The 23,636-nt window shown below is 35.6% G+C and overlaps 1 protein-coding gene across 2 annotated transcripts in view; it reads right to left on the reverse strand.

Annotated features, from left to right (window-relative positions):
* Nucleotides 1–23,636, reverse strand: part of FAM120B (family with sequence similarity 120 member B) — a 54,416-nt gene that overhangs the window by 22,937 nt on the left and 7,843 nt on the right. For both annotated transcript variants that reach the window (XM_084284001.1, XM_084284002.1), the window contains 3 exons: nt 18,492–18,587; nt 12,652–12,824; nt 8,492–8,584 (listed from right to left, as the gene is read on the reverse strand). In XM_084284001.1, coding sequence (XP_084140127.1) covers nt 8,492–8,584; nt 12,652–12,824; nt 18,492–18,587 — 362 coding nt within the window. The remainder of the gene's footprint in view (nt 1–8,491; nt 8,585–12,651; nt 12,825–18,491; nt 18,588–23,636) is intronic.

The raw sequence follows: 23,636 nt of genomic DNA on the forward strand, positions 1-23,636 counted from the left end.
TGCTTTCTACTAGTGCTGGTGTTACTCTAGACATTCTGGTTAGATTTCTGAGCAATTAAATAAATCTCCCCATAAATTGTATTTAGCTTGCTCATACCTACAAATTTTATTTGGAGGTACCAAAACCACGTTTATAGATCTGGCATTATTTTCTCTGGGTTTTGTTTTCTCACTTAAAATAACAGAATAAAGCTGTCTTAGCAAGTGGTGATATCATGAGGTGCTAAGATACAACACTGGTAAGGAATGTTATAATGTATACTTCAATCTTTCTCTTAAAATAGCTCCACTTTTTTATAAAACGTTCCTTCAACCACATCTCAACTATTGTTCAGTTAGTGTCAAGTGAAATTGTCATGAAAGAAATGTCAAATTAAGGTAAATGGGAGGAGAATATATGTGCAACATCACTCCAATATTACTGTTAAGAACATAGTAAAAAAAAAACAAAGCACCTTTGTAGAGCACTTCTGGTTTTTCAACTACTGTTATTGAAATTATTGGTTGCTTGAGTATTACAAGTAAAAACTAGAAAAGGAAAAAAAAAATAACAATTTGACCAAAGTCATACAGGAAGCAAGAGATAGGAATAAGACTGTGTCTTGACTTTTAACCCCTGGACAATGATGATGTCAATCAAGAATAGACTTGAAAAGAAAGAGAACAAATCGGTTCTTGGTTAGCCTTGCTGTTTCTGATTTCTTCAAGGTGAACATCTCTACCACAGCCATTTGAAAAATTCCAGTACATCCTATGAAGCCCTGTAACCACATGCCAAAAGGCTTGTTTCATCTTCTCTCCCCATCCACCTATATGTGGCTCATTAGATCATTTCAGAAAATCGTTTTTTGCTTCTCCCAAGTTACACTTAGCCATCTGCTTCTCCAGGGCAAGGCCAGGCAGATGCGCAGCCTGCATTCCTGCCCAGGCGTGACAGGGACACGCAGGCAGGTGCAGGCAGCCCGAAGCAGATGACAGGCAGGTGCACGGGTGCCACCGCTTCCTGATGGCATGCTCCCTTCCCTCCCCAGCTTCAGCCCCTGCCCGTCACCTGCCCTACGGGGAGTCAGGTCAGCCCTTAGATGCAACGGAGAGCAACCCCACCTCTGCCATGCAAACACCAGCTCCAGCCCTCAGGTACCACTTCTTCCTTCTAACACAGCATGCAAGGAAGTTTAAACTATTTGTCTTATGAGTAGACCAAGACAAACCTAGCAGGAAAGAATCAGTTGATACCAGAAATTAATATTTCCTGCTCTGTAGTAACTTCTTTCTTTTTTTGAAAGCTGACAGTTTGCTTAATCAATATTTGTGAGATCTTATTATTCCCACAAGCAAAAATTACACTTCATCTTCTGCAGTATTACTGAGCATGGATTAAAAAGTAACAGTAATTTCAGCTGAAATGCCAGATTACCTTTTACCTTAAGGTAACCTTTATGCTATATAAAGCTTGAAAGGAGTTTACAGCCAAAACTCTGCTTCTATTTCCTTACTGTTGAAACCTTGCTAATAAGCTACATGACAGTTAAGGGGAAAAAAAAAAAAAAAAAAAAAAAAAAGGCATAGCAAGCCCATGCGATTATGGAAAAAAATGCAAGATCTCTTCCACAAAAAGAAATATAAATCCTCTGGTTTAAGGCACTTGCTCAATGATTTTCTCCATAAGAAAAGGGCATCCAACTAATTTTATTTATTTATTTATTTATTTTCAGAAGGTAGAAGAGCTGATCTGGTCATGCTGGGGTTTGTATCCGTGCCACTGACACATAACTGAATTCACACAGTTATGTGAATTTTGATACTCGAGATTATGTCAAACGTAAAAAATGTTCAAGGAAGCACACTCTACAAATACTAATGACTATATCCAACTTGCACTCTACAAATACTAATGACTATATCCAACTTGGTAAAGAAGAAAATGGTTGGGGAGCAGGAGAAAACAGCAATCTTGTCTGGAAGTTGAATATGGCAACCTAAAGTTTTTTTCTTGTATGTTTATGAATCAACACCAGCAAAGAAAGGTAGAGATAGCTGTCTGTACAACAGGACCAAGAGAACTTGGATTTCTTCAGAACTTCAAGGGATGATTCTGAAAATACCAACAGATCTACATATTGGACTTGCAAAAAATACTACAAACAGTGAGTAAATTGAGCTCCTGAGATATAATTCTGTTTGCACAGATGTTTAACCTGTGCAAGTTCACGATTCTCTTACTGAGTGTTAAGTATTAGAGCCATACCCACCACTTCACATTTACTAGAGAAAATAAAAAGGTCCTGCAGTGCAAAGGCAGCACGCTGAAGCAGGCATGCAGGCCCAAGAGACCAAATACAGTTAACAGGAAAAAAAATAGAGTATGCAAGCCTGAATACATTCAGACTTAATACATAGATTTAATATAAGCAGGATTCCCAGTGTGAAACTGGTCACTCTCTGAACTTGTTTAGTGGAATGTGAAAGGTTTTCAACAATTTCAGCACAATCAAATCAGGTACTCTCTTGCTGTCTTCATTTGATGCAACTTGCTTTTGATTAACCATGTACATGTTTAAAAAACAAACTAATTTAACTACTTGAAGACTTGAACTCCTGTTATTTGGACTGATTTACTTAAGATTTTGTTGAGGCAATGAGAAAAAGTTTTATTTCTGCAGTTGAACAGGGACTTAACCACTCTCAGCTTGAAATCACATCCTATACTACTGTGCTTCTGTTCCAGATTAGCCCAGAACACTGAGAAAACCTAAGGGCTGCAGAATATGAGAGAATGGGCTCTGAAGCAATGATAGTAAAACACCTCAGCCCACCCTTGCTCCCACCTGACCAGTTACAATCTCACCAATCATCTTAAAAACAGTATTGTCGGATGCAAGTTCTGTGGGAATATGAAGCCCTGATTCAGTAAAGAATTTGGGAATGCATTAAAATTCCTCTTTAGTTAATACCAAAAATATATCATGAAAGCAGATCCTAAGAGAGTTTTAGCTAGGAGACCTTTACAATATTCTTACTCGTATTTTATGTTTTCCTTAATTCAATTAGACTGCAAGTAAATATTTATTATAGGAAACAGTCACACAGGTACAGTAAACATACACAGAAATGGATTTATTTCTCCTGGAGAAATTTTTATTTTATTTTTAAACAATTGTGTTTTGAAAAATGTAGATTGCTTACAAAAGCTGTTTGGAGTCTGTCTGAACAGTATCACATCTAATGGTGTTGACAAATGTAGCCTGGTTTGCCAAATAGGTCAAAGACAAATTCTGGAATATTCAGAGTCAGGGTATTATTTATGCTTTTCTGTTTGGATGGCAGAGGAGAACAAAAATACTGAGTTAAAAATACAGAATAGATTTAGCAATATTCTTCTGAAGTATGAGTTATCCTAACTAAGATACTTGCATGTTACTCTAAAACATACTAATTTATTTGCATGAATGTGGCTAAGTATCCCTAGGAAAACACTTGAGAAAAAAATTAACTTGTGTAATATTTATATCAAACCATTACCAAGGTAATTCTCCTTCTATTGCACCATACAACAGAAAATATTACAACCTTCTACACAACTGCAATTATTGCTAAAGCTATTTCTGCCTGTCAAACTAGTTTGCTGAGATTTTATTTTCCTCACATTATTCCAACATCTAATGAAGTAATGCTTGTTAGTGTGTGTTTTTTTTTTTTTTTTGTGTGTGTGTGTGTAAGTCTGTTTGCAATCAAATTGCATAGACTCTCTAGAACTTATCATTTAAGACATAAAATGATTGTCCGCATTTCATATCAGTAATATTTTTCAATTAACTGAATGCACTTGAAAAATTGAAGATATACATTTCAGGCTTGACTTTTTTATATTTCATACACAGCAAAAGAGATTCTTTTATGAGTAGCACAAAAAGATGTAACTAGTCCAAAGTAGATATTATGGCATAACTGGGTATGTTATGGCGAAGCTATAAAGAGCTTGCAAATGCCATAAATACCAGCAGTAAGTGACGCGTATATCCATTATGCATCTGCTACTAACTTTTTCTTCATGTATTATGACATACATTTCATTTTTAAAAGCATTTACAGAACCTAAGTTTCATCTACCAATTTCCAGGCATGGTCTTTAACCAAATTTTCCAAACTGATCTTTGGCTGTGACTTTCAGAAATATGTGATTCACAACTTTCCACCTCTAATACCAGTGTTTACATATTTGAAGAAATCCTAGAAGAAACGTATTACTTCTGTTCGTAACTCACTGTGGCCTCTCCCATTTGGACAGTGTTCTATATGCATTACAGGTGAAAGATGATCTATAATTGCACTTGTAAACAACCATGGGTAGCACAATGTAAGGAACAACACTGCAAGCACGACTGCTGGTGCCTCTTTCTCTCTACAATGGCTGCAGAGTTAGACTGATGGCTCTCTGGGCTTTCTGCCAAAACAGCACACCAGATTAAAATAGAAAGAAGGGAAATAGGCAACCTGGGGTCCAAAACTTAATTCTGACCTTATGTATAAGCTCTATGGGAGGCTTGGGCAAAGCAGAATGTTAATATACCATAAAAGGGGTGTACAAGGAAACTAGATAAAAAATAAAAAGAGAAAAAGAATTTACAAAAGCCCTTGTCTGTCACGTGCACATTTCAGTATTTTGAAACCATTGATCTTGAAAAATAACCAAATCTTCTCATACAAATATTAAGCAGTTACTTTCTGCAACTGGCATCGTGTATTTCAGTTATATGTCCACAGGCCACTTTCTTTCAGCATGAGATAAACTATATTTTTATGGCTTTAACCCATTTTATTCAAACCACAGACATTTGTTAATGAATTTGTGGGCTTATGGATCTCATTAACTATGAAATATGGATCGTATATCAGAAAGCAGATTTGGAATTGAAGGCTGAAAAGATCACCGCATGAGAACAGGCTCTATTTACATTTTCTCTCATGTTAACAGTAGAAGTTGTTTTCTTCTACTCAAACATATTTGCTAATGGACTCTTGTGCAGAAACAGAGCAAAACTACTTTGACCAAATCAGTGTTCTTCACAGAATTGTTTATACGGAGTAAATATTAATACAGAATTATTACTTAAAATGTAGAAACAAGTCCAAGATTGCAAATAAGCAAACATTTTCATAAATATTTGTAGATGCTGACTAAGTTTAATGTTAACTTCTTTGAAACTTTATTAAGTTATTCCTAGATATCTTGTTTAACTTTTCAGAGGAGAAGAAAAAGTATGACAAGTACTCTGTTCTTCTGTTTTTCTACTATGAGGCTCGTGTATTTATTAACTGTGTACTAGTGTACTTGTTATAGTGTAATTATTATATTTGGGTCCTCTACTGATTTTAAACATAGAAATTTAAACTATTAAACATCTATCGATAATATGTTTCATACTTATTAAAATAAAGTTATCATCATAATTCAGTTTTGCAGATCTACAAAATAAACATAGAAATGTGTAAAAACATTTTAACTATTCTGAAGTGGATTCTGAAAAAGACTTGCTTAAATTGCAATTCTCAGAATGCTTGCTTTATTGATCTGTATTTATCATCAAAATATTTGTATAAAATATTCTATTAGATTTGTCTCCTGCCCTTCCAAGAGAAACTTCAGAGGATATAACGGAGTTCATCTACACACCACTTTTCAGAAACACAGAAATGAGAAACAGACCATTTTTTACATTTCCAGTCAAGTGAGATTCACCTCATATAGATATTAAAGTCAATCCTACCACAAAATTACAGGTGGTTTAGATATGAAAGAGAGAAGCTTTTTTTATGGCAATACACTCAACATGACATTCTCTCATGATATAACTTGAAAATTCAGGAGATACGCATCAAACTGCCAAAGAGCAACTATTTTCCACTTGGAGATCCAAGTCATCAAAACACAGGAAGGTAGATTAATTCAACTGTAACAAGGGAAAGTTTTCAAACTGTTATTCACCTATTCACATCCTCAGGATAGACACAGGCCAAAATCTTTCCTCATTATTCTCTTTATAGGGATTTATTCTGGCTTGAACATTTACCAAAGGCACCACTATGAATTTCAACAGAAAGCACTAGGAAGTGCTTTATGAATGACAAGAAATAGCCTGATACAAATATTTCAGCTGCATTGCGTGAATCTTTTGTTGTTTTTTAGCACAGCAGAATGCATTAGTGCATGAAGTGCTGATATAAACAGCAGAGTGATTTAACTTTTGAAAGTTAAACCTGCCAATATCAACCATAACTCAATCCCAACATTATACTGTCTGCTTTGGTAGAGTGCATGATACAGCATAACACCAACTTCATGTTTCATGTACTTTTATGCCAGCAGTGGATGAACAGACAATACTTGATCTTCCACAAGCTTTGTAAGTTACAAAATTTTGTGAACAAGGTTCAATTAGCAGAATGACTGCTGATAAGTACATGGTTGGATGCAATACTAAGCATCTCAAACTCAGATTTATAATTCCATAGAACTACAACATGAATGAATGAACAAAGACTTCCAAATCAAAGTGAATAAACTTCCAAGCACTTTACATAATTTAGATTTACATAAATTTATGTAATAGCACCTGTAGGCGCATCTATAACCAATTGTTTCAATACTTCCTAATTACGCTTGGCTGCCTTTATGCTTTTACTGAATGACTGCCATGTCAGACTTGATAAAATAATGATATGCTCAACATTAAGTGCAACATTATGTGTAATAACGTCTTCAAGACAGAAATAAATCCTACATTTTTGCTGTTTTCTGTATTGCCTTCATTTCATTGCTTCCTTTTTGTTACACAGATCTAACACTGATTGTCTAGAGAACAAATGTGTGATAAATTTGGAGGGAAAAAAAAGTATGTCAGACTGAGTCAAATAATGAAACTGGAATCACTCAATTTTTTGGGTTTATTTTTGGTCCCCATGCACTAGAAACCAAGAGACAGTAACAGGAGTGTTTGGTTACCTTAGCATTAACGAAAAGGACTTTTAAAACTCTAACATGGCCTGTTCAAAGAAACAGAGAATTCCCTGGAAATATAAACAAGATTTTCAGAGAGAAGATAGACCTTCCAACCATTTTTAACTCTTCCTTTTTTTTTTTTTTTAAGTAAGCCCACAACTCAAATATCCATTGACACATGCAGTCTGTTTTGTACACTGCTAATAATTCACATGCAATCTGAAGTTATGACTTTGAAAATCCTCTTGCATAATCAGGTATACAAGAAAAACTAGTTAGATGACTCCATTTCAATAACTATCTAAGAACCTGCTTTTCCACATGTGAATTTATGAAAATAGGAAAGGGAGAAAACAAATTTGCAAAGTGTATAATTTTTTTAAAAGAACTCTTGAATAATTGACAGTCATGAAATTTAGATCTTAACTGAGATTTCCTACCTGCATCCCTCAAGTCTCATGACTACACAGCTCATGGAAGAGAACACGCTGATCCTCTACAATCACTGTACAGAAAAACACTGGTACAAAGTAGATTTCCTTAACCACTGTCAGTATCTTCAAACTTATTTTCAAAACTTACTACAGCTTGGTCCCAGATCTAAAAGCAGATTCTAGAAGCCCTTGTAAATATTAGGTAATCTTCTCTTTCTGCCTTTATCAATACAGCACTATTACTAACGTATCACAAGAAGATCTTTACTTAATTGACCGCTCATATACATGTATAAAGTCTCTACCTCTCTAGCTGATTTCATAAGCAACCATGATTACATAATTCATATGGTTTCTGCGGTCTTAACTTTCAATTCCCTGCTACACATTAATAAAAAAGAAGTAATAAATAAATACATTATCCTACTGTAAGACTGCACTGGAAAAGTTTGATCCACAAATCAGAAGATCCAAGTGATTAGACTAGACCACACCAACATGGGAAACAAACAAACAAACAAACAAGCAAGCAAAACACAGAATAGCTCTCTCTGCAATCCAATATTCTACAGAGTGATTCAATAGGTCTTCACTATAGTGGGCCACATTAGGTAAGAAGGCATTTTTTCTAGCTGTATTTATGTTCAGCCACACAAAGTAGTGCCAAGCTTTATTAAATGTAGTGATTTTCAAACAACAGATGTCCTGAAACACTGTCCTCCTCAGGAAAAAGGAATGAAGCAATGTATCAAGATGGGATTGACCATTAAAAAATTTCCATCAGCTAGAAATCCAGAAACCAAGTCAGGAAGAAAACTGAGACTAATTCACTCACCCTAGCATCCCAACCACTAGAGAATGTCCCTTCTATCGTTTTTTCTACATGATTAACAAATATAAATATTCAAATTAGCTGTACGACATTAAAAGCCTACTATTTTCTGCAATGCTCAATTCCCGGATTAAAAAAAAAATAAAATAAAGCAGAATTCTCCCCCAGTATTTATTCCTGAGTTACAATGAACATTTCATGTTACTCAGTTATTCCAATCAATACCTGCAAACGTTCCAGCTGAGATGCTGACTTTCCTCTGAGGCAGAGAACGAGTGCCACAAATGCATTTAAGTCTTCCAGAGATAGGCTATGGACCTAAAACAGAGATGAAAGTAACATGTTATTTGAAGGCTCTGAAGAGAAACTGCTAAAATTGGCCCCTCTTTTTCTCAAACATGTCAAACATTTCTCAAGCACATCAAGACATTGATTTAAATCAATGACTTCATGGAGTTATGACAATCCTGAATGTACTGTCTAGGAAAAGACATTCACATAGAACAAAAAACTTTCACAATTTGAATGAAATGCATAGCTAACCATACCCATGTATAGCGTATATACATGATTTCCACACATCAAACAAAATGCACACCCTTTACATGTTCCCTTCTCCTATTCCCCTGAAGTTCCTTAATAACAGGAATTTTCTTCATAGCCATAATGCTGAACATAGTAAAAAACAATCAAACAAAAACAAATAAACAAAACAATAATAGCAACAAAAATTACTCTATAACCAAGTCTCAAAATAAAAACCACCTCAATAAGCCACAGATCTGATGACCATTAGGATTTATTTTAAATGCTTACATAGTTACCTGTTGAAAACTTAAAAAAAAAAAAATCTAAATTATTTTAATTACCTTTTTAAGTTAAATTTCAAGTTTTTTAAAAAACATACCTGGATTCTTTCACTAGGTTACATAGTGATGTGAGAAAAACTCAAAACTCTAAGAAAAATGCATCTAAAATGCTTAAGTGAGAAAACATGAAGGAAAATTCTAAATTATTGTAACAGTTCACTCAAATTCTACCAGAAAAGGGAGAATATGGTACATTTACTGATGTGAAGTATTCTGGGATTTTGTAGATGCACATGGTCAACCTCAGAGGAAAGACAGTGCCTCTAGAGCAGCTGGCTGTCTAATTCTGATCATCTGCTTCCTCTGTAAGAACGGTAAATTATACTTGTGCAACAAGACAAAATACAAGTGTTGAGACTACAAAGAGGACTAAGTGAGATCCACAAGGCATTGAAGTTCAGTATCAACTGGAACTTGAGGGAAGGTATCTCTTGCAAAAGTGACGAAGTGTGTAATGTGTAATTACAGTACAGCTAAAAGGCTGCCTACAACTCTGCTTTGTCTGTCTTTTAACAGCTTGATTTTCAGGGAATGTTGTGCATATCCTACTTCAATCTCTTATGAGCTTCTATTAAGGCTATCATTAATTATGAAGTAAGGAAAAAAAAAAAAGAATGAAGGAGAGAAAATACAAATATTGATGTAAATGAACAGGAAAAAAACAAACAACAAACAAACACAAAACAATACTAAGAAGCCATCTATGATTACTTCATTCATTTATTTGCTTAAGAGTAGTCTTCAAGATATAAATTACTCAGCCACTATTGAGAGTTGTTGTATTTTGCTTTTCTCATCAGGCCTTGTTGCTTATCCCATAGTAAAATACTTTCCTCTCTATGAAGTTATTAAAACTTGCATAGTGTAAGGAATTGTCTTAGAAATTTTTAGTTTCCAATTGCTCCTTGGTATTCATTAACTCCACCTGGCTGCTGAGATCTGATAATGGCCCTACTTCACCCTGTATTTCAAGTCAGTTGTCATCTTTGTGTAGATGGCAACACATCTGCAAATTTTATCCATTGCAGCAACAGAAAAAGTGATTTATATTTACAGAGCAATTCTCAATACTTGCACAATTTTGTCTTAAGAAAAGTAAGTCAAAGTCTTTTTGCAAATACAACAGGAAAAAAAAATGTCCCCAGGAGAGTAGGCCAATAAAAATGTTTACCAATGTCAAAGCATTTCTTTAGAGAAATACTTCATTCAGTATCCCAACTCAGTCAGTTATCATGCTTGCATTGTCAGATTTCTTCAAAAAATGTAGGAGCTTAAAATGTTGTTTCTATCTCCCCTTTCTTTGGTGGCTCTACAGTTTTATCTCTGAAGTGATTCACTCCTTTCGCCATTTTTAAAGACATTTAAATGTCTTTTTTATTGTCATTTTTTCACTATTTTTCTTTTCAATTAGAGTATATTTGAAAAGTACCCTCGTTGAAAAAATTACACTTTAAATCATGCTTTATATGCTGTTATGGCACACACTTTGAGGAAGCCTGGTTGGTCAGTATGCTGGTTCCTCAAAAAAAAAAAAAAAAAAAAAAAGTTTCAGGTTGGTTTAAATGATATCTAACAAAATCGTTGAGAAGTTTCTCCCTTGAGACAAAAAGTTGGGAAATTTCTCCCTCATATGACTTAACAGAAATGATGGTAGCGTACCTCAAATGGAAGCCTAATATTAACTTAAATCCCTTGGAGTTAACAATCTCCTTTAACTCTTTAATAAAAATTCAAGAATGAAGTGTAAAGACAAGAATTAGGCCACAGCTAGACAAGCATTGTTTTCTCAGCTACAAAAACAAATGGAGGCAGCATTGTCAGCTCAAAGCATGGCTTCTGACACTTACTCTTGCTCTTCCTTTCAAACACACCATGAAAACAAATGGACAACATCAGAGAACAATAACAACAACAACAAAAAAAAGAGTTAAAAACAACTAAGCAATGAAAAACATTTTGATCCAAATCAATTTGCTAGTCTGGTTCACAGGGTAGATTGTATTTATGCTTCTCTGAGGGCAGAAGAGAATCAGGAAAATGGAACAGGTGTTGAGAAACTGGTACTGCCATGAAAAACCTTCCATCAAGCTAAGCCCTTTTAACATGATCTCTCAGCTAGTCTTCTTGCTGAAATTACAAGCTGCAAAGCTGCTTTTCCTCTTTGTTTTCAATGTTAGCCACTGGATAATAAATTCTGAAGATCATATTCCTAAACAGTTTTTTTTTTTTTTCCATTTTATTAATATGCTGTGATTAATCCATACATCTGTAGGATGTTGAGTAACATCATGTTACTCAACTTCTTAATGCCACTAAAGAAACCTTTCTCAAATAATTTGGTAATCATGCTACAAAGGGGTACATAGAGTAGCATGATAAATGAATGCAACAGTGAAAACATATCCAAATACAAAAAAAACACGTAAAGTATGTTTTTAAAGCTAAGTATACAATTCTTATCTTGTTGAATTGAAACTGTAAGGCATGAAATGTTGTTTCTTGACTTTGATCTTCAAAAAACTTTCCATTAATATTTTGCTACGCAAAGATTAAAGAAAAAAGGAGCTATATGGATCATTTGTATAATTCCCATACATACTGCCTCAATGCGTCATCTAAGTTTAAGCAAACATATATGAAGGAAAAAGAACAGAAAAGCCATGGAGATTCTGTTTTCATGCATCATACAACACTATAATTGTCATTGAGGCAAGTGAAGTATGAAAAAGCAAAACAAGAGACGAAACACAGTTCAGTGTAAGTAAAAGTGCAACAAAGCTTATCAGATTAGATAAAGACATTCTAATTTTCTCATCCTCAGAGAGGAAAATCTACTTGTGAGATCACCATTTGAAGGGTGGCAAGTACAGGCAACATATTAAATACCTAGGAGAAATATAAATAATAAAGTGTTATTGCATTTAATCTTGCATTCCTTTTCATTACAATTAAGGTAGTCTGCAGGCTGCCAAGCATTTGGAATTATAGCAAAACTACTACCTAATGACCCCCTATTACTCAGACTTTAATGAGAAGAACCATGTCCTCAATTCTGGTTTGAAATGGAATAGATTGACAAAGTAGTGTGAAAAAATAGTGAGAGCTGACTGAATATTTATACTGCCTGTTTGCCCAGCCTGCATAGTCACCTGAGGGGATGTCTCCTTTTGATGACACTAAGCAAACACTAAGAAAAGCTCTAATTTGCAAACGGGTCCCCGAAAGGGTGGGAAATCCCTCAGTTTACACTCTGTCTGTTAAACTGCCCAAGGGGTTTTGTCATGGGCATGTGAGAGTTATTATGAACTACTAAAAAAAAAAAGTGTTTCTTAAACAGGATGATGCATGTTAAATGAAGTAATTAAAATACTGTAATGCAGTACTATTATATTTGACCAACTATGCCTACAGTAAAGATTATGAGAAAAATTGACTGCAGGCCAACAAAAAAGAGTTTACCAGTCAATCACACCTATAAGGGATGACAGCTGAAGAAAGAGTAACTGTCCCAGTTACCTGCAGCATTAGATAGGCCAGCAAGCAGCAGAATCCTGCAACAGGTGCTTCTAGAGCTTGGAGCTCTTCCATCAAATCCTGAAGATGAAAGCATGCCAGAAATGTACTGTACCGTTGCTTTTCCACTTCAGGTCCCTTGGCAAACCACAGTGTTTTCAAATTAGGTGTTCCACCTACAAAAGAAATCCATTATTTTATCTTGGCAGCATCAAGATAAAACATGCCTTCCTAAGTAAAATTTGAAAGGAAACAACTGATCTGCTCTTGGCACTTGCAAGGACCACAGAGCGACAGTAAAATGAATTTGACACAACTTGGCATTTGAAAGAAACACAAAATATTAAGGCCTCTAATTTAAACAAATTGTATCAAATACAGCAACATGTAAGCAGAGTGGGCTGAATTCAACTGTTACAACAACACATACAACCTCCAGACAACAGACATTTAGCGTTTGCAAGAACAATGTTTCCCTGGAAGGGTGTGCTTTTCCTTGGTGACCCAGAGCTTTAAATGAGGTAAGTTTCACAATGAAATGATTCATAGGATACAACCACATCTTTCTTCTCTCTCCTAGCAACAGTGCATCAGATCCCCTCAGGGTGCTAGAATTGCTTTTCTCACAGCCACCTGCTTTAAGGAACAAACTGGCCACCTACACCATTTGCTGGCATGCACTCTCCACATAACGCTGGTGGCACGATTCTTCTGCACTAGGTTCACTAGAAAGTTTGGGGAAGAAAAAAAAATCAAGGCTATCTGGCACCTTATGCTCTCTAGTCTACTGTATGAAACATGACAACAAACACATGCAAAAGAGCAGTCATCATTTATGTATATGTTTTCAGGCTTTTCTATAGTACCATTCACTACAGTGTCTAAATGCTTAATATTTATTCCATGTTGCCATCTCCCAACTTGTGACGTGTGAACTAATGTAAAATTTGCTCCCCATTTAAATTACATTTAGTCCATTATCAAAATAAACACCAACGCATGTGAAATAACAGACCAGCTAACTGGTTATGCCTAAGAATCCCAATTAAAGACAGAGCCCTACCATAAAACACTGTTGCTGCTTCTGTAGTTAAATAAAAAGGTGTGAATTTTAAATGTGGACCAATTAAGCTGCATTTGGTAACACCTTTTTTTTTTTTTTTTTGGGGGGACATGCAGCAGCTGTAGTCCAGTTAGGAACACTTGGTGATAATAAATGGTTAAAGTGACAAGGTGCTGAATCTTACATAGATGCTGTTTATTTAGCCAAGAAAACTCATTAACCAAATGGCATTAATTCTTCAGAGAGGGTGAAACTAGAAAGTTCTCGGTATTTTCTTTCTTCATCTCCCCGGTGTATGTTTGTCGTACTATTTTTAAGACCAACTTTCTGTTCAAAAGTTTTAACTTATGTAAAGAGCTATCATTGCACAATCCATAAGTTTCTAACTTTACTTGTAAACATATGTATTACATAAAAAATACCAACAGCTTGATTTGGGTTAGAAATGCAGTATCACAAACACTGTCAGCGACAGGACCAGTATAGACAGCACCATCAGAGACTCAGACTGCTGTTTTTGATAGTGATAATTGTTGCATTGAGAAAGAAAAGATAAAATAATAATAATAACAACAACAACAACAATAATCATAATAAAGAACAGCACAGTGGCTTCAAGAAGAAGTAGATGTGCAATGATAACATGCATAAAACTAAAACAAAGCCAACTTTCCCAATCAAGGCTAACCAACTGTAAGGAGCGAGATAATTTTTAGGTAGGTAAACTCAAAGAGTTTCGATGGCTTCTGCTTTCCCAAAGGTTCACATTCAGCCACATATGGAGAAAGACTCTAAGAATCAGTTAAAGTAAAGTACTCTTTCCATCTGTACTTTTAAAAAATGAATTGCATCCAAGGGTATACCTAATAATAGAAATTTTTCTTCCTTCAGAGTAAAACCATGAACTACATCAATAATCAAGGCTACATATCTATATTGAGAGAGCTCAACAAAAAATTCAAGACATCTTTTCCATAAACAGTTCGTTATACTTTCAGAAGTGACATCAACTTGCGCCTGGGAAAAAGAGGTACTGATGAATTATGAGTTATTTACTCTGGGGAAGAAAACTTGACACTACCTCCTTTTGGAACATACCTGCCAAAAACATTATTTTTATGAAGGGGTCTCAATGCATTCAAGAAATAATTAAATCCATGTCATAACCAAGAGAAAGAGAGAGACATTTATTAACCGTTAGATGAAAGATCAGTAAAAATGAACAAATATTTTGAAGTTTAATGACTTTCCCATGACCAAATGTACAGCCAACAACAGACCTAAATTCATACACAGCAGACCCTCCAAAACAGTCTTCTGCTCTAGTTACAACCTCACTACATACTTTACAGCAATTAGAAAACATTTCTGAAAGAGATAAATTTACTTGTAAAGGAATGAGAAATATTTTGCTTACTGAACACATCTAAATATTTACTAAATTAACTTAAAAAATGACAATAACAACAAACCTGAAAATCAAAAGGGAGTGAAGCAGAACAAACCATGCTTAAAAGTATAACAGATACATCTTTACAGTAAAGATTAGTCAGGAGAAAATTATCTATCCTATTTGGGTCATAGGAACCATAAGGTGCTATGTGCACGTGAAAGTTGTGGAAGGCATTAACAATATGGTATCATTGGACTTCGGGCTTATACAGAGGTGACTCCTCACATTCATACCAACTTATGTCATCATTCTGTATATGGATATAAATGTATATTATTTACTGTTCAAGTCTGTTTGAAGTAATAACTATTGAAATTATTGAAACATTCAGAATATTAAAACATTCAGAAGACAGTAATTGGAACTTGAGCATACTCATGACATACTCCTTTAAGATGTAATGATTAGAAGACTGAAAGTATATCCAGACTCCTGAAGTATAAAGTAGTCTACATGCACAACCAGCTAAAATATCCTACGTTTTCAAAAATAAAATGGAATGCAGAATTCATACTTTCCCAGCAAAGATTTTTAAATCTCCTGTTCCATAACAAACTGAACACACATCGAATAGATCAGCTACATTCACAAGATATGGATGTTAAACAGTAATGTCTTAGATCTCTGACCTTCTAATAAAATTCATTTCTCAGAGACAAATTTTGTTTTTGTTTTATCAATTTAAGTAGTGTTTTGTCAATGTGTGGGAAACATCACAACCACATTTACTCAAATGAAAGGAAACATTCCAGAAGGGAGATAGACAGAGGATATGAACAAGCGCAGATGATAATTCAGAGGATTATCTCTCTAGAGAAATACATACACATAATAAACACTGTACTTTAAACATATTTTAAACTGCCAGCTTACAGCCTTTAGGATTCAATGTTTCATTAAAAAACCTTACATTCTTACATGTGATACATTACCTGCAAGCTTTTTAGATGTTCAGTTAACAGTTCTGCTGTTTTATAAACAAAAAAAAACATATTTATCGTGGGAATTTCTTTAAGACCAATATGAAATTTATACTTAGTGATATACATTATAGTTCAAAATTAATATCAAATAATACTTGTTCAGACTTTTTAATCTAAATCAAACACGACAGAGTCAAGATTTCACATATATTCTCAGCATATTATTAAACAATGAACTACTGAAGTACTTGTGATGATGAGGCTATTGTTTTTTCTCAAAAAGATGAAACAAGGAACTTTCCCACTTTGACTGCACCTGTAATTTTTCGAATAGTTTCTATTAAGGTTTCTTTCCTTTTTTTTTTTTTTTTTTTTTTGAGTAACCTGATCTTGATTGACAGCTTTGAACTCCAACTTCTTTTAACTTCTTTAAGTGCGCTCTAAATACGGTCCCTGTCTGAAAAATGTGATGCGCTGTTGAGAACCTTATTTGGTGAATTAGAAAGTCATGCTGTGGAAAATAAAAGATGCATGAGCGAATGTAAGGCATACAAATATGGACTGCAAAAATTTTAGAAAAATATTTGTTCGCTGAAGGAATGACAACAGAGCACTAAAAATAAACACCAGAAGTCCTCCTCCCCTTTTTTAATAGTTTGCTAGAACAGTCTTTCATTGCTGATTTAGTAAAGATTATGTCTCCGAAGATGCTGTTTTTACAAACTCCTGATATGCAGTTGTTGCACACAAACACAGTAATTTGAAATCCTATTTACTGTCAACATGAAAGTGGATTCTGCGTGTAGTATGTTGCAGGGCAGTCGAAACAGAGCACTTTCCTCTCCAAGAAAGGAGGAAGGCACTATACTATCTGGGAAAGAAAATTTCACAACAATGAATACAGTATATCTGCCATGCAAACAGAAATGTAACGACATAGGTATCATTTATACTTTGTTGAGTTTTTGTTTGTTTTTAAAAATGCATGCTCCCACACCATTACATGCTGAAATAAAACAGTTCTACAGGACAGACAAATCAACTTTTACTGTGCATATTCATATCCATTTGGAAAATTTCACAGCAATTTCATGCTATCATCAAGTCAATTAGATAATCACTCTTCTAATAGCATATCAGTGCTACTGGACAGTGAAACTACTGTATATCAAATGAAGGTTTGTTTGTACTTTGTCTATATAACTCAATTCTTTCCAAACATTTTTTTTCAAAAGGATTTTGATAAGGCTGCTATCTAAGATCAGCTGGTTTTCCTTCATCCTTGAATTTGAAGACTCGTATTAAATATTACAACTTTTAATCATGAAGATAAACATACCATCTTAGGATACTTTGAGACAGTTTACTGTAACTGCAGAAAATTAAAAACCGGTAGTTTCTAAAGCTCCCCCCCCCCCAAAAGAAAAAAAAAAAAAAGAGAATGCTCCAGCTTGATGTTTATGTTCACTACAAAGAAGTGAAGGCATTTTCCTCAACAAGGTATCAGTGATATATCAGTGGAACTAATATATTTCATATAAAAACTAAAAATCTCCCAGCTTCTGATCCACATGCTAGTGGTTGAATAGAGAGAGACAGCTGTGAGAATAAAGGTAGAGGGGTTACAAGTACAACAGCATTATCAAATTAACAATTAGAACAATTTTCCTTCTAAAATAACAAAAATAATACACTACTGTTTATTTCCTATGCTGAACTTGTACAGCATCATACCATTTAGTGATAACAAGGTAAGTGACATACACCAAGCCCAATCTTTTAACTGCTGTGTACTTCCTCATAAATACATTCCTAATAATACTGATTTCACAGAGTGTTCAAGAATCTGTACATAATCAAAGGAAAAAAAAGGAAAAAAAATATGAACACACAAAACACTTGATGTTTAAGACAGTAAAAGACACTACACAGAAACAGTTGATAACAAATAACTACTTTTTTTTTTTTTTTTAAATTTGAAACTGGATTCTCTCTTCTGGGTTGTCTCAAGTGATCTAAAATGACCCTTTTTTATATTCTCCACCAACCTCATTAACACATTCTCTCAAACAGCTCAATAGAAGTATTTTCATAGGGCCCTACACACCACTTATACTGGCCTCAGAGCAGCATTTAGAACCTTTAAGGAATTGTTTGCATTTTAGAATGGATGTTTGAATTAGCACCGGGTTTAACAAGACACAGTAATAAAATGTAGCTCAAAGCGGAATCCTAGTATAATTACATAGGGCAATTAAAAGCAATTACAGGCATGCAGCATTTCTAATTTAGCTCCTTGTTCTCCACAATCATTTTGGATACCATATCAAATGTCTGATGATATATTTTCCAACCTGATTTTAGTGATGTCATTATTTGAGATTTAAACACATTTTTATTCTACCTGGAAGAGGAGGCTGGACAGGTTGTATCACCTCTGGCTGCTGCAGAGGATTTCCAAAATAGACAAACCACTCTTTCACAGAAGGACAGGCTCCACCTAAACAAAGACAGAACTGGGTGAGTAAGTTGAGTACAAGCATTGACGCTTGCATAAAAGTTGGAAGCAGTGGTGGTCAGGGTTCTAAGTAATAGGAAGTACTTCATAACAACTTGTTTGCTCAACTTCTTTGAAATAAAAGCACAGAAGATTAGTTTTAGGATCTTTATGACAAATCATCAGAAAAAGTGAAGAGAGTTTGAATTATGTACCATAAACATGAGTTTAGAGTTGGGAATTGCAGCCAAAAATATAAGTACAAAAGTCTGTGGACAGCATTCGAAAGCATCTTTCAGCCAATTTTAGGCCCTCCCATTCCAAGGCAGTTCAGGCAGGGTTGAGGCATCTGGTGTAGTTTAGGGACCTGCATGAACTACCTCAGCCTCCTGGGGCCACAAACGCAGACAGTCCTTAATATGGTCCTCCTGCCAGCTTGCCCTGACAATTCCTGTATCAGGGCTTACAACAAAATCGTTACAGGAGGCCTTGATGGCTATCTATTGAAAGCTGACAGCAATGGAGTCACCCCAGTCAGATGCAGAGCTTTTAGAGACCATTGTTCCAGATCTTTTATCCGGTATAAAGGGATTGTTTATGCCTAATAGCTCAAGTGGCTTCCTAGCCCTCCAAACCCCAACTGCACCCCTGCTCCATGTACAGATTAAGGCGTCTCTTAACTTAAAAGTTTCACTACTTGAGCCACACACTTCCCACTCCATACTGGCTTTAAAGCTGAGCTCACATTAAAATCCAAGGGAAGCTGGTACCTTACTTCTCTGCATCACTCAGAACATATCTGCCGTAGGAGTGCTGGGGTGAGGAGGACAGAACAGTCACCTACCAGTTTTGATTTCTGTTGTACAAAGCTGACCTAACCAAGGTCAGTTACCACATTCACAGAATTGCATCTCTAAATCCATTCATCTCTCACTCACTGTTTTTGAGTCACAGGGGTTTCAGTGGTACTAACAACAAATGCCTGCCTTTTGTCATTAATTCCCATCACTGTGCATTTTAATGCACATAGATTTCTAATGCTGCAATCTGAGCCCCCAAAAAATCTTTACCTTGCATAAAACATCAAAGACACACAAACAACAACCAACTCTCCAACACTCTCCTCCTCTTGTCTCCGCCATCTCAAGAACTTTGGTCATTAGTTTGGTCATTAGTTTCCTGTCCTTGTCCATAGTTCAGTGCAGAAAATGGCTGCTGGCTTGAATGAGCAATAGCATGCCATGGTGCAGGGGAAGAAACACCTCAGATGGGCTGCTAGTTCAGCGATAAGAGAAGGGGAAAAGAACACGACAAAATCTGTTTTACTGTCCTGCTTCTTCTACCTTCTTTAAGCATGGACCCGCAGCACAAACTCCCAAATACAGGCGAGGGACTGAAGAGTCAGTAACTGGACTGCAAGGAATAGCACTACACCTGTGCTTGCCATGCTTTGTTCTTTGAAAGCTGTTGATGTGAAGAATAAAATGAAAAATGCCTAGGCTGAGGAAAAACAAACAAAAAAACACATTCAACTGCACATTCCAGTAGCTGAAGAGTCTCAATTCTTCATTATAAATCATTGCCAATGATAATGTTTTTCCATTAAGAAAACCTTCTAATTTAATAACCCAAAGTCACTTTCAGAAAGCATTTTCATGTTTTAGCACTGTTTGAAGCCATTACGTAAATGACTGCTTTATTCAATCCATTCAACCTCCTAAATTTTAGCCTGGCTTCTTAAGGAAGCAAGGCTTATATAATTAGGATGTCTGTCTTTTAACTAATTGTTGGACCCACTGCTCTTTTTCAACTAAATCTGAAAGAGCACAAAAGATTTCAGCTGTATGAAACAGCAAAACATTGCACGAAACTGGTGACTCAGCTGACAGATCCTATTAGGGCACCAACTGAAAGAAAGGCAGGAAAGTCAAGTTACCTGCTCTATCTGAATGCACTGGATGGCCAAGCAATAAACCAATAGCTATGGAAGACACAGAGTTGAGTAAAAAATAAAAAATAAAAAAAATACATGGGATTTGGGTAGAGCAACAAACAAGAGGGGACATACTTGAGAACACAATATATTGCAGAAGGTCCTGCAAATTCACAGCACATTAACCTAGCAAGAGCTGAATTGAAAGGTGATTACTAAAAGCCAAGTCCCCTGGCAGGGAATTATCTCTGGGGAAAAAAGGTAGCCTAATTTTTGAAACATTTTTTCCCCCCAATACACGTAAAGAATATCAACAGTGAAATTCAAAAACACCAGTTCCTTTGCTAAAATAGACCCTGTACAACCTGTGAGAGCATTGCCTAGCAGCTGAAGGAAAATTTCAGCTATGTGCAAAACACTGAACTAAGAGACTGCTGGAAACGGTGTGCTCCTCTGCACCTGCACCAACGCCAACCCTACTGAGTGGTCGGTCACTGGTGATAACTGGCAAAAATTCTACTAATGGCCTGTTTTTGACAGTGTCAAAAGCATGGTCAGCCTGGGCTGCTAATCTTAGAACTGGGAGTGATGCCAGGACTTCCAGGAGCTGGCCACGTGTTTAGGCCACATTACATAACCTTGCAACTGGTGCAGGTATTTCCATGGCCTGAGTTAGTGCCAAAACCTGTCGGCTTTGTTCTGAACTCTTTGTGTACAAAAGAAAGAGCTTGGCTGGCATCTCAGCCTGCACTATTTACTGTTATTTTTCCCTCCTCCTCAATTTTTTTCTAACAGTACAGTTGTTCTAGGAACAATGCTAAAAGTTGACAACTTATGTATCACTATAAAGCAATATTCCAACTAGTACTGCTCAGAAGAACCTCTGGTAATAAGAATTATATTTTTTAAAAACACAAGCAACAAGTGCTGTATGATCAAGATCATCTGCCTCCCCCCCCCCCTTTTTTTTTTTGGTGGGGTGAAAATAAGTCTCTGATTCTAGTAATACTTTGGTAAGTAAAGGTATGCACGTGCTTACCATACATCAAATTACAGCCAAAGAGACAGCTTCATGACCATTGATTTGCTCACTCCCACTCCCTGCTGTTCCCTCAGGTTGTTTCACCACAACTGTTTGTGACTACAAAGAGTCAGATGGGGAAACAGAACCAGGTTAGTTACCTGACTGCAAGAAAGTCAGGGAAAAGAGAAAGGGGCTATTTTCAATTTCTCAATATAGGTCACCGTGAAGCTGCTCAAACAGCTGCACCAGCACAACTGAGAGGTTGCACAGGGACTGAAAGGAATGGCTGTGCAAGAAAATTGTACCGGCAGTGGCAGCAAAATAAATGCTGGTGAAGTGGCTTGGTCTATGCAGGTGATTTCAAAGGATATGATGACATCCAGCTCCTATTGATTCTTGAGTATCTTTGGCATCTGAAAATCTTAACCTAAATAAACAAAGCCCAAGAGGTTCTTGTTTCAGGGTTGATGGAGCTGTTTATGTTATTTTTAACATGTTCTTAACTAAAACTGCAATCACTGCTTTTACAAAATGTTGGCTGTTTTGTTATCCTTATTTAACAGTAAATGAGAAGATTTGCAAACTGCAAAGAGGTTAGTATCCAAACCAGGAATCTTATAATTGAGGGATCTTAAGGAATAAAAGCGGGTATACATACGTCTCCACTGCAAACTGGAACATTGTGTAGTTAGCCAACTTGATTTTACAAGAGCTACACTGGCAATTGTTTCTCCACGGCAGCAGGCTCCAGACTAATTTAATTGGTTGCCTCCTTCCAGTAAGCTCTTCTTTTTAATGCTAATCCAAAGTAATTCTACATTATATGACAATCTACATACAGTGTTGTTTACATCTCTCCTTACTACCCCTCACTGAACTACAAAAAAGTCAGACTTTATCCAAATGAAACTGGTAAAGGATTCTACTTACTTTGAAGAGAACACTATTGCCTTGTAGCTCTACAAGGAAATTCATTAAAAAATAATGCTGACATTCACTTACAAATTTCCATGCAGAATCTTGTTAATGGTCTACACTCTTGACCTGAAAGCAACTATACACTGGAGTAAATACCAACCAACCAACCCATGAACGACTAGGAAGTGACACAGTTAAAGCAGATAGAGGTAGATACAAGCAATAAAAATGCAGATTTATTACAGTAGCCACGCAGACAAGCTCTACCTACCTTTTTGGAAAGGTTAAAGATTGGGGGTGTTCAACAAGATTTACTTTAAAAAACTGTTTCTGGATTTGAACCATGAACTGAGAGCAAGTAAAACATGTTATCCATGGTTTTATTATAAAATGACTTTCTTAAAAGAAGATCTCTTTCAAGTCCAAATTTCGTTTTTATTACAATTCTAAATTATTGTTTCTGTATTTCAATTCTAATCTTCTTCATCTGACCAATACAAACACTAACACAATCGCAAATCTGCCTACTACCCTGCCATCCATTAACAATTGTTAATTAGAAGTTTTGGTACCGGGTGTTTCTGAAAACATCAGTGAATATCCTGCTGTGTAGAGGAACAAACAAAACCCAATGAAGTTATAATTGTCTACAAAATTTAGAGGCAATAGGCTGAAAAATGAAAGATGACAGATGTGCATGACTACTGCTGAGCTTTTTGTAATTCTCTCTAAAGGACTATGTAAACTCTGATTCATTTTTTCCTCCTTTTTTTTCCTATTATGGTATGACTTCGATCTCTAGTTGGTGAAGGAAGTCAGGTACTTCATTTATATGGCCTTTCTAAGCACATAGTTTGAATACTAAGTTGATGGTGGGGCACTTTCAGCAATACAAATGTAAAGTGATTGACAAAGAGAAAACAGCATATTAAAAAGAATAAAGGTGCATTTTTTCAAGTCACTGCCTAAAAGCCACTGGGAGCATGAAATAAAAGCCACCATAGCTAAAAATAACATTTAAGTAAACTTTTAAGAGTGCAAAATTTGTACAAGGATGCACATAAATTTTGTGTCTTAAAGTAGAATAGAAGCACAGACACATACCTACTGCAGTATCTGTTTATACAACTGGATAAAGAAATTTTACCTTCTTCCACCTTGATGAAAGAATTAATAA

This window comes from Netta rufina, assembly GCF_964035555.1.
Source record: "Netta rufina genome assembly, chromosome: 3".
In the NCBI taxonomy this organism is placed as follows: domain Eukaryota; kingdom Metazoa; phylum Chordata; class Aves; order Anseriformes; family Anatidae; genus Netta; species Netta rufina.